Consider the following 13,412-nt stretch of genomic DNA (forward strand, 5'->3'; position numbering starts at 1 on the left):
AACCAAACATTCACCAACACAAATATGGAAAAGATTCCAAATTACTTTACCATTCATTTTTTTTTCTACTTTTATTTGCTTGTTTGATTGTGTGTATTTTTATTCTCATTTTAATTGTTTGTTTTTATCCACATCTGTATTGCATTTTAGTCAAAATCCCAATAGGGATACACAATTATTATTATACAGCATTGCATAGACTAAGCTTATTTCGTATTTTTCATGATCGGCATGAGGCCGATTGGGTGGACGAACGTGAAGTTTTGGACAGCTTATCCACGATATGAAACTGTCTAGTAATCATGAATGTTATATCAGAGAATTTACTCCGTTTTCATACACTCGTATACTACAAGCAGAGTAGGAAATCAGCAGAGTAAACTACCGTGCAACCTGTGAGTAATTGCTCTTGCCGCCGTGATAATGAGATGCGTGCAGAACTATATACAACGTAAGTCATTGTTCTATGTGTAAATATTTGAACTTGCTGGTGTGATAATCCGTTCTATTCATAACTAAACGCAGTGTTAGTCATTGTTCTACATGTGATCTTTCCATTACTAGTACTTCGTTTGTCGGGAGAGTGACGCATTATAAAACTTTCATTGTTCCCTGCGACAAAGCACCATGCTAGCATGTTTATACTGGTAAGAGTGTGTGGCGTCAGCAACCGGTCTTCCTTTGTCAGTTACCGCTAGTGGTGTCGCGTTTACTTATGATAAGCATTTGTCATATTCTATTTACAGATATCACAAAAGATCACGAGTTTGGGGCCAAGCTTTTTTAATGAAATGGATCTGTTTTTTTAAAGGCGACGGCCTTGGGGATAATGTTAATCCTCCGTTCACAACGTACAAAAAAATGCACACGTACACGTGATTTTTAATAAATATTAAGTACAGACTGAACAAAAATTATTTAACAGACATTTGAACAACAGCAGTTCAATCCATCAGTAAGTATATATGTCAACATGTTCTCCAAGAATGGATTCTCCCCCCCCCAAATCTATATTTGTACAACTATTGTCCGTATCATTTCAAGAACTCCGATGTAGTGTAATTTCTATCGTATATTATTTCGCCATTAATAATTTCAAGAACTCCGATGTTATGTAATTTCTATCGTATATTATTTCGCCGTTAATAATTTCAAGAACTCCGATGTTATGTAATTTCTATCGTATATTATTTCGCCGTTAATAATTTCAAAAACTCCGATGTAGTGTAATTTCTATCGTATATTATTTCGCCGTTAATAATTTCAAGAACTCCGATGTTATGTAATTTCTATCGTATATTATTTCGCCGTTAATAATTTCAAGAACTGCGATGTAGTGTAATTTCTATCGTATATTATTTCGCCATTAATAATTTCAAGAACTCCGATGTTATGTAATTTCTATCGTATATTATTTCGCCGTTAATAATTTCAAGAACTCCGATGTTATGTAATTTCTATCGTATATTATTTCGCCGTTAATAATTTCAAGAACTCCGATGTTATGTAATTTCTATCGTATATTATTTCGCCGTTAATAATTTCAAGAACTCCGATGTTATGTAATTTCTATCGTATATTATTTCGCCCGTTAAGACACATACATTGAAAAAATATGTTACTAGTTTTTGAATTACTACAGTAGTCTTCCATTGTCTGTCGTCGAACCCCGCCACCACGCACTCCATCAGCGCCCCGATGGCGGACTTCTTGTCAGGTTTCAGTCAGTTTCACTTTTGATCGTGATTAATTCGATATAAATGCAGTTCTTTACCGGAAATCGCCAGTCCATTTTCTTTGAGTTTAAAAATGACCTACAGTAGGGTTGGCATGGTTAGTCAGTCGCCGGTACGTTCGCCTCCCACTCATAGGCGGTTGTACCGGTTGCCGCTGATTAACTAAGCAGACCCGACTTTAGGTAATTTTTTATTATCCAAGAAACGTCCCTAGCAACAAAGGGACAAAGCGAACCACACAAATGCTTAGAAATATGATCGTGGTGCGAGTTGGTTTGGTGCGAGTTGGCATTGGTGCGAGTTAGCATTGGTGCGAGTTGGTCTGGTGCGAGTTGGTATGGTGCGAGTTGGTTTTGGTGCGAGTTGGATCGAAATCATGTGAAACAATTTTAGGGAGGGGGTCAAATTCAGGTAATCCTCAATTTTAATGATGTTGACTTAATTTTTTTTCAAAACTCCGGATATTATTTTGTATATTATTTTAATACAACTACAATATGTTAATTAGTATGCAAATTAATATGCAAATTAGCAGCCAATCTGAGACAATGCAATCCAGTTCAAAGGAAATTTGATATACACTTAGGTTACATGATCACTACCTCTGCTGATTAGTTTTTTATGCACTTCTATCTGCTTTTATATTAAATGTATTTTTTTGTATTTTTCTCAATAGTTTTTTTTTATTTCTTTTGATAGCTTGGCATCCATTTGGTTCAGCTCAAGTGAAATTTTCGGCATATCCCTGGTCAGATTTTAATGACATTGAAAACACAAGTACTCTGGCTTTTTGCACATTCTTAATATTTTATTTTTGCAGAATCCCGTAAATTTGACAACTTTGTAGAGTGGAAACAGACTGTTGAATTAGTTCATCCTAGACTTTGGTAGAACATGTTTAAAATAGTACAGTGTGAACTGCAATTTCTTTCTGGCTGGTATAAATTTATTAAGTAATATTTTTTTCGTACTAAAAAGACTCAAATATCTTTTTTAATTAAATCTAACAGCCAATGGGAGCACATATGCTACAACCTCTGCTTACTTTGGGCTAAATGTTCTTTTTTTTTTTTTTCAGGTGCAGAGCCAGATTTTTTTTCTCAGAAAGCAAAGCCACTGGAACTGCATGTATTACAAAAACATACCGGTACTATTCACTGCGTGTCTGACAATTGTATAAAGTTTCGCAGGTCCTCTTTTTTTTACTTTGAGAAGTTCTGTCAACGAAAGCATAAATATGTGTTTCTCTGTACATAAAATTTCACATGATTTGTTAATATTAATGTATGGTAATAAAAACTTGATAATATTTTTCTGGATTTTTGCACTTTATTTGTATCATTGTCGTATGAGAAGTAATCTTGTCCTTATTAGAGATATTGAAACTAATCCAGGGCCACAAACTAGTTTATCCAAACAGACACAACACTGACTCTACATATTTGCAGATCTGATTTGTATACTTCCTTGTCATTTTACCTGTTGTACTGGTTTGGTGCTATCTGGTTTCCTTGCTGAGAATAATGCTGACCTGGATGGAGAGTGCTATAAACTTGAAAATGCCATAGAAATCACGTTTGCCAATTTATGTCCATGCAACTTTAGAATGACAACTAGCGAAGGCAGTGTCATTCATGACTTGTTGTTTTCTTTATCCTTATGACATGTAATGTCACACATGTAAAAATAAACAAAAGATTTGCATTTCAGTATTTGTGTTCAATGATTGGTGAAAATAATTCAATACTGTAACAATTAATTAAATACTTTTTATAATATAGTGAATTTGGGTGGAATACCAGTTGCCTCAGACATACTTGTATTTTGTGATTTGTGTGAAAAAACCAGTTACTTTTGATTGAAGTTGTGAGAGGATGATACTTTAGTAATTTCATATCAATTGATATACTTTTGTTTTCCTTTTGAACACCGTACTAGATATAAAAAAGAATTGTCTCAGGCCATGGAACGGGAAGCGTCCTTGGAAAGAAGCAAAACACAGGTGGAGCTGGATTGGCAAAGACGATGTGAAGATCGTGAACGTATACAGTATCAGAAATCTGAGGAATTAATATCTAAAATAACAACAGCCAGAGATGAGGTAGCGTAGGTGTTATCACTATGACAACTGTGGCCATTTAATCCTATAATTAACTTATAAACTGTAAAGACGTAGCATGCTACATGAGTTTGTAACTATTTGCTCTCCCTTTTGATGAAAGGCAATAGCACTGGTGAAAGAACGTGAAAGAGAACTTCAGCAAAGAGAAGACTTGATCCGAGTTTTGAGCCAGGATCGAGATGAAGCGATAGCAACACTGCGGCAACATGGCTTGACTGTCAACAGACACATCATACCTGTAAGTTTAATTCATTAATATGTGAAATTAAATACACTGCTCAATCACAATCCCTTGAGGCTCAATGTCATTTGACTTTCTATAGGTAACATCAAAGTCACCTTCTGGTATTTTTGACTCCCGTGTGCGAAGCACAAAAGGGAGTCTTTGCAGTTACCCTGTCTGTATGTCTGTATGTATGTATGTATGTATGTATGTATGTATGTATGTATGTATGTATGTATGTATGTATGTATGTATGTCACTTTTTTTGTTCCACCGTTATCTCAAGAACCACTAATCAGATTTTGGTGAAACTTGGTACATAGATGCTCTGGGATAATGCGCAGAGTTGATTAGGTTTTGGTAAAAATCTATGAATATTAATTACCTAATTTGCATGATAATTAGCTGATTTTTAGCTGTTCCATGACTGTTCCACTGATATATGAAGAACCACTCATTGGATTTTGATGAAACTTTGCACATGGATGCTCTGAACTAATGCGCAGATTTGATTTGTTTTTGGTAAAATTCTATGATTATTAAATACCTAATTTGCATGATAATTAACTGATTTTAAGCTGTTCCATGACTGTTCCACTGATATTTGAAGAACCACTCATTGGATTTTGATGAAACTTGGCACATGGATGCTCTGATCTAATGCGCAGATTTCATTAGTTTTGGGTAAAAATCTGTTTATATTAATTACCTAATTTGCATAATGATTAATCAATTTTCGGCTTTTCCACTGATATCTAATCTAATCAAGTACTAATCATAACATTTCAATAAAACTTGGTACATAGATGTCATATGAGACTGCACAGATAGTTTTTAGTGTAATATCAGTACATATTAATTACCTAATTTGCATAATTAATTAATTTTCAGCTATTGATATTTCAAGTAGTAATGAACACATTTCAATGAATCATGGTACATAGTTACTTGAGGACTGTGCAGAGACCTAATTGATTTTTGGAAAAATATTTGTGCATATTAATCACCTTATTAGCATAATTAGTTAATTTTCAGCCCTTCACCTGATATCTCAAGTACTAATCATCACATTTCAATGAGACTTGCGACATAGATCTTCTAGGACTATGCAGAGACTTGATTAATTTTAGGATAAATTATTGTGCATATTAACTACTAATTTGCTTAATTAGTTAATTTGTCCTAAGAACCACTCATTGAATTTTAATGAAACTTTTAAAGAGTGCTCATCACATTTCAATGAACCTACATGTGTAGGACTATACACCATATTAGTTTTGGTAAATATTTATGCTTCTTAATCACCTAATTAACATAATTAATTAATTAATTAATACTGATATCTCAAGTATTGATCATCACATTTGAATAAAACTTGGTACATAAATGCTCTAAGACAATAGACAGCCTGATTAATTTTGGGTTAAAATCTGTTCATATTAATTCTCTTAATTAATTATAATTAATAATTTTTTGGTTCTAATCACATTTCAATGAAACTTGGTACATAGATATTACATTACGCAGATCTTATTACTTTTACATTGCGCAGAGCTTATTAGTTTTACACTTAAATGTGTTCATATTAGTTACCTTATTTGCATAATTAGTTTTCTGCATTTCCATCAATATCTCAAGTTCAAGTAATTTTGAATTAATTTTTAATGTGTCTCCAATACTCTCAGCACACGGGAGTTCTTTCTAAGCTTTCTTTGATTCACAAAATGAACTTAAAATAAAGCATAATTTCTTTCCATATTTTTAGTTCCCGTTCGGACGAAGTCCGAAAACGGGAACTATTAATTTGGGTTCGTTCCGTACGTACGTATGTCCGAAGCTATATCTCGGACACCCATTGACGGATTTCATTCAAACTTTACATGAAGACAATACATAATGTCTTACATATGCGCATCAAGTTACTTTATGATCGGAGAAAAAATGGCCGACTGGCGGTCATTTTGGATGTGAAATTTGCTATTTCTGATACCTAAACGTGTCCACAGCAGTTTCTCGGAGATGACTGGGCTGATTTGCATCAAAGTTGATATAATGATCATACATATTGGGTTGTAGGTGCACGTCATTTTTTTTTATGATTCGAACAAATATGGCCGACTAGCGGCCATTTTGTTTTTCATGGTACCCATGCTACTTTCTCTTGAATGCAATGTACGTTTCTCTTTAAATTTTTTACAAAGCTAGTATACCAAGGGATACATTTGTACCAACATTATTTTTGTGATTCGATTCAATATTGCTGACCGACGCCCAAATTTCCTGTAAAAGCGTTAAATCGGCATTTTTTACATGTCCGGAGCTGTTTCTCAGAGATGACTAGGCCAATTTAGAGTTATCAGTTTAGGGTTATAGGTGCACGTCATATTTTTTTCGTGATTGGAACAAATATGGCCGACTGGTGGCCATTTTGTTTTTCATGATACCCATGCCTACTTTCCCATGAATGCAATGAAGATTTCTGTTTAAATTTTGTACAAAGACAGTATACCACTAGATACATCAACATTATTTTTGTAATTTGATTCAATATGACTGCCCAATGTCCAATTCTCGTGTAAAAGCACTAAATCATAATTTTTTACAAATCCATTTCCTATTAATGGTTCAATCTAATCTCAATGACTTCATCAGCATCAAATTGATATGTCAGATCACTAAATTTTGGACGGGGACTGTGTCCTTAACAATGACTTGTTTTCAAAACAATTTCATCAAGACCTAGCATCAATACTGTAGGTACATGTGTGCCAAAATCAACAATTTGCAAAATGTTGATTCAAATTTGGCAGGTAAATGTATGAGTTCAACAGGTTAATACAAGTATATACCAAACCATTTCAATAAAACATTTGTACTGGTTCTCATAATGTACAGACAAGAGACACTGCTGATGACCAGGATGCACCCGCCTCACAGCAGATTCAACTCTTGCAACAACAAAATGAGAGTTTAAAACAAGTGATCCGAACAATGAGGGAGGAAATGGAATCTTTTGAAGAGAAGAGAAAATCTGACACTGCAGATCAGAAGAAAATGAACAATCAAGACTGTGGAGATCGTGATGGACCAATCACAGAAGGTGAGATTATAGCTGCAGTTATTCACATCTGAGGTGGATGGATGCAATGATGTTCACAACGATTACTTTGCTTGCTTAGTGTTTAATACTTGATACAAATCCCTCATTAATATTTCTTGATGGGTGACAGAGCAAAACAGAAGTGACATTGTGAACCCAGGTTTGTCTTTTGACAGAAATGTATGCCAGACATTCTGATTATCACAAAGAGCCATTCACAGAGCAACCCAATAAAATACAAAGTGTTAAATATCTGCATATTGAAATCCGGTCTCATTTATTTTTATATACCCAAGGCTATGGTTTAAGACTTTTGTGGTTATCGTAGCTGACTCACTTATTAGGAATTACTCACTGCACAGAAATGGTATCGCTGTTTAATGCTAATGATTGCTAGGCACTTTTTAACCCTTAGATTCAAATGTTTTCACTTAAATTTGGATAAATTTGTTCACATTTTCTGTAATTTTCACTAACTTCAATCTCAATTTTGGACCAAACAGACAAAAAGTGACATTGCGTCAAAACATTTGAAATTTTTGCAACATTTCATGTAGAAAAGAGTAGATTATAAATGAAACTATTGAAGGTGCCTGAAGTTGTCTTTGATGGTAAAAAAGGTTCATGAATTTGATGCAAGAAAAAATTTATCACATATGACTATTATACTGTGTCATTAATATTGTAGACTATGTACGTGCATTGGAGACAGAAGTGAGAGAACTAAAAGCAAGAAGCCGAGAGTTAAAGGACACTGATGAGAGGAAATCAGATAAGACATCAAAACCGGTAATGGATAAACCACTTGGAAGCATTCCAGTTAATGCGGATAATGCTTATGTCAGAAGTCATATACAGTCACTCAATGATACGATAGGTAAATACCAATGATTGAGATTAATTCGAAACTAAACAAAAATAATTTGTGCCATTTTAGAATGAGAAATCAGTAAGATATATTTTATTAACTCCGCTGTCGACTTTGTCAAGCGGAGCTTATCATACAAGTGATTGTCCATCGATGGCGTCGTTCGTGTCAATGTTTTACTTTTTCGACTTCTTCTTGAAAACTACAAGCCTGACCTCTCTTAGATTTGTTAATTTCACGATGATATCTTTAATTCTCTACTTTTGGTGAATATTTTTATCATTTTTGCTAAAAAGTGATATTTTTTTTACTTATTGTTGAAAACCGCAAGTCCAATTGCTTTGATATTACACATATAGGTACTACATGTGGACTTCTTTCAGATTTGTTCATTTTGTGGTGATATGTTTAATTATCTAATTTTGATGAATATTTTTGTCATTTTTGATGAAAAGTGATATTTTTGAATCCTTGTTGAAAACAGCAAGTTCGATTGCTTTAATACTGTACATAGTGTTCATTTTCTAATGATATCTTCAGTTCTTTAATTGAAATGTGCATTGCTAACAGCAGAGCTATCTCAGCCGACAGGCTGCTTGTTAATATTGTATGTTTGTAAACAAATTTAGGAGCACTAAGAGCTGATAAAGTTGAAGCAGTGACTCAAATAAAGAAACAACAAACTCGGATTGAACACCTAGATGCAGTAATGAGTAATGTAACACAGGAGGTTAGTGTGCTCCCTCAGATTACCACAAATTTATTTAAACGTCGTAAACAGATTGAAATGATCTTTCAGTGGTACTTGATTCCCTAGACTCATTGAAATTGTTCCAATAACACTTGACTCTCTAGGCTGGTTAAAATTGTTCCAATAACACACGACTCTCTAGACATGTTGAAATTGTTTCAATAACACTTGACTCTCTAGACTGGTTGAAATTGTTTCTATAACACTTGACTCTCTAGACTGGTTGAAATTGTTCCTATAACACTTGACTCACTAGACTGGTTGAAATTGTTCCAATAACACTTGACTCTCTAGACTGGTTGAAATTGTTCCTATAACACTTGACTCACTAGACTGGTTGAAATTGTTCCAATAACACTTGACTCTCTAGACTGGTTGAAATTGTTCCAATAACACTTGACTCTCTAGACTGGTTGAAATTGTTCCAATAACACTTGACTCTCTAGGCTGGTTGAAATTGTTCCAATAACACTTGACTCTCTAGACTGATTGAAATTGTTCTTATAACACTTGACTCTCTAGGCTGGTTAAAATTGTTCCAATAACACACGACTCTCTAGACATGTTGAAATTGTTTCAATAACACTTGACTCTCTAGACTGGTTGAAATTGTTTCTATAACACTTGACTCTCTAGACTGGTTGAAATTGTTCCTATAACACTTGACTCTCTAGACTGGTTGAAATTGTTCCAATAACACTTGACTCTCTAGACTGGTTGAAATTGTTCCTATAACACTTGACTCACTAGACTGGTTGAAATTGTTCCAATAACACTTGACTCTCTAGACTGGTTGAAATTGTTCCAATAACACTTGACTCTAGACTGGTTGAAATTGTTCCAATAACACTTGACTCTCTAGACTGGTTGAAATTGTTCCAATAACACTTGACTCTCTAGGCTGGTTGAAATTGTTCCAATAACACTTGACTCTCTAGACTGATTGAAATTGTTCCTATAACACTTGACTCTCTATACTGGTTGAAATTGTTCCAATAACATGTGACTCTCTAGACTGGTTGAAATAGTTGTTATAACACTTGACTCTCTAGACTGGTTGAAATTGTTCCTATAACACTTGACTCTCTAGACTGGTTGAAATTGTTCCTATAACACTTGACTCTCTAGACTGGTTGAAATTGTTCGTATAACACTTGACTCTAGACTGGTTGAAATTGTTCCTATAACACTTGACTCTCTAGACTGGTTGAAATTGTTTGTATAACACTTGACTCTCTAGACTGGTTGAAATTGTTCCTATAACACTTGACTCTCTAGACTGGTTGAAATTGTTCCTATAACATGTGGCTCTCTAGACTGGTTGAAATTGTTCCTATAACACTTGACTTTCTAGACTCGTTGAAATTGTTCCTATAACACTTGACTCTCTAGACTCGTTGAAATTGTTTGTATAACACTTGACTCACTAGACTGGTTGAAATTGTTCCTATAACACTTGACTCTCTAGACTGGTTGAAATTGTTCCAATAACACTTGACTCTCTAGACTGGTTGAAATTGTTCCAATAACATGCGACTCTCTAGACTGGTTGAAATTGTTCCAATAACATGTGACTCTCTAGACTGGTTGAAATTGTTCCAATAACATGTGACTCTCTAGACTCGTTGAAATTGTTCCAATAACATGTGACTCTCTAGGCTGGTTGAAATTGTTCCTATAACACTTGACTCTCTAGACTCGTTGAACTTGTTTCTATACACTTGACTCTCTAGACTGGTTGAAATTGTTCCAATAACATGTGACTCTCTAGACTGGTTGAAATTGTTCCAATAACATGTGACTCTCTAGACTCGTTGAAATTGTTCCAATAACATGTGACTCTCTAGGCTGGTTGAAATTGTTCCTATAACACTTGACTCTCTAGACTCGTTGAACTTGTTTCTATACACTTGACTCTCTAGACTGGTTGAAATTGTTCCAATAACACTTGACTCTCTAGACTGGTTGAAATTGTTCCAATAACACTTGACTCTCTAGGCTGGTTGAAATTGTTCCTATAACACTTGACTCTCTAGACTCGTTGAACTTGTTTCTATACACTTGACTCTCTAGACTGGTTGAAATTGTTCCAATAACACTTGACTCTCTAGACTGGTTGAAATTGTTCCAATAACATGCAACTCTCTAGACTGGTTGAAATTGTTCCAATAACATGTGACTCTCTAGACTCGTTGAAATTGTTCCAATAACATGTGACTCTCTAGGCTGGTTGAAATTGTTCCTATAACACTTGACTCTCTAGACTGGTTGAAATTGTTTCTATAGCACTTGATTCTCTAGGCTGGTTGAAATTGTTCCTATAACACTTGACTCTCTAGACTGGTTGAAATTGTTTCAATAACACTTAACTCTCTAGACTTGTTGAAATTGTTCCAATAACACTTGACTCACTAGACTGGTTGAAATTGTTCCTATAACACTTGACTCTCTAGACTTGTTGAAATTGTTCGAATAATACTTGACTCTCTAGACTGGTTGAAATTGTTTCAATAACACTTAACTCTCTAGCTGGTTGAAATTGTTCCAATAACACTTGACTCACTAGACTGGTTGAAATTGTTCCTATAACACTTGACTCTCTAGACTGGTTGAAATTGTTCCAATAACATGTGACTCTCTAGGCTGGTGGAAATTGTTCCTATAACACTTGACTCTCTAGACTCGTTGAAATTGTTTCTATACACTTGACTCTCTAGACTGGTTGAAATTGTTCCTATAACACTTGACTCTCTAGACTTGTTGAAATTGTTCGTATAACACTTGACTCTCTAGACTCGTTGAAATTGTTCCAATAACACTTAACTCACTAGACTGGTTGAAATTGTTCCTATAACACTTGACTCTCTAGACTTGTTGAAATTGTTCCTATAACACTTGACTCTCTAGACTGGTTGAAATTGTTCCAATAACACTTGACTCACTAGACTGGTTGAAATTGTTCCTATAACACTTGACTCTCTAGACTGGTTGAAATTGTTCCAATAACATGTGACTCTCTAGACTGGTTGAAATTGTTTCTATACACTTGACTCTCTAGACTCGTTGAAATTGTTCCTATAACACTTGACTCTCTAGACTGGTTGAAATTGTTCCTATAACACTTGACTCACTAGACTGGTTGAAATTGTTCCTATAACACTTGACTCTCTAGACTGGTTGAAATTGTTCCTATAACACTTGACTCTCTAGACTGGTTGAAATTGTTCCTATAACACTTGACTCTCTAGACTCGTTGAAATTGTTCCAATAACACTTGACTCACTAGACTGGTTGATATTGTTCCTATAACACTTGACTCTCTAGACTGGTTGAAATTGTTCCTATAACACTTGACTCTCTAGACTGGTTGAAATTGTTCCTATAACACTTGACTCTCTAGACTCGTTGAAATTGTTCCAATAACACTTGACTCACTAGACTGGTTGAAATTGTTCCTATAACACTTGACTCTCTAGACTGGTTGAAATTGTTCCTATAACACTTGACTCACTAGACTGGTTGAAATTGTTCCTATAACACTTGACTCTCTAGACTGGTTGAAATTGTTCCTATAACACTTGACTCTCTAGACTGGTTGAAATTGTTCCTATAACACTTGACTCTCTAGACTGGTTGAAATTGTTCCAATAACACTTGACTCACTAGACTGGTTGATATTGTTCCTATAACACTTGACTCTCTAGACTGGTTGAAATTGTTCCTATAACACTTGACTCTCTAGACTGGTTGAAATTGTTCCTATAACACTTGACTCTCTAGACTCGTTGAAATTGTTCCAATAACACTTGACTCACTAGACTGGTTGAAATTGTTCCTATAACACTTGACTCTCTAGACTGGTTGAAATTGTTCCAATAACACTTGACTCACTAGACTGGTTGAAATTGTTCCAATAACACTTGACTCTCTAGACTGGTTGAAATTGTTCCTATAACACTCGACTCTCTAGACTGGTTGAAATTGTTCCTATAACACTTGACTCTCTAGACTGGTTGAAATTGTTCCAATAACATGTGACTCTCTAGACTGGTTGAAATTGTTTCTATACACTTGACTCTCTAGACTGGTTGAAATTGTTCCTATATCACTTGACTCTCTAGACTGGTTGAAATTGTTCCAATAACACTTGACTCTCTAGACTGGTTGAAATTGTTCCTATAACACTTGACTCTCTAGACTGGTTGAAATTGTTTCTATAACACTTGACTCACTAGACTGGTTGAAATTGTTCCTATAACACTTGACTCTCTAGACTGGTTGAAATTGTTCCTATAACACTTGACTCTCTAGACTTGTTGAAATTGTTCCAATAACACTTGACTCTCTAGACTTGTTGAAATTGTTCCTATAACACTTGACTCTCTAGACTGGTTGAAATTGTTCCTATAACACTTGACTCTCTAGACTGGTTGAAATTGTTCCAATAACATGTGACTCTCTAGACTGGTTGAAATTGTTTCTATACACTTGACTCTCTAGACTGGTTGAAATTGTTCCTATAACACTTGACTCTCTAGACTGGTTGAAATTGTTCCAATAACACTTGACTCACTAGACTGGTTGAAATTGTTCCTATAACACTTGACTCTCT

The 13,412-nt window shown here is 34.8% G+C and overlaps 1 protein-coding gene across 1 annotated transcript in view; it reads left to right on the plus strand.

Moving 5' to 3' along the window:
• Positions 1–13,412, plus strand: part of LOC100368744 (coiled-coil domain-containing protein 57-like) — a 78,024-nt gene that overhangs the window by 26,655 nt on the left and 37,957 nt on the right. The window contains exons 7-11 of the mRNA XM_085501995.1: positions 3,675–3,837; positions 3,959–4,096; positions 6,977–7,181; positions 7,870–8,058; positions 8,679–8,779. Of these exons, the coding sequence (XP_085358121.1) occupies positions 3,675–3,837; positions 3,959–4,096; positions 6,977–7,181; positions 7,870–8,058; positions 8,679–8,779 (796 nt within the window). The remainder of the gene's footprint in view (positions 1–3,674; positions 3,838–3,958; positions 4,097–6,976; positions 7,182–7,869; positions 8,059–8,678; positions 8,780–13,412) is intronic.

The sequence above is a fragment of the Saccoglossus kowalevskii genome, chromosome 8 (genome assembly GCF_978046115.1).
Source record: "Saccoglossus kowalevskii chromosome 8, keSacKowa6.1, whole genome shotgun sequence".
NCBI lineage: Eukaryota > Metazoa > Hemichordata > Enteropneusta > Harrimaniidae > Saccoglossus > Saccoglossus kowalevskii.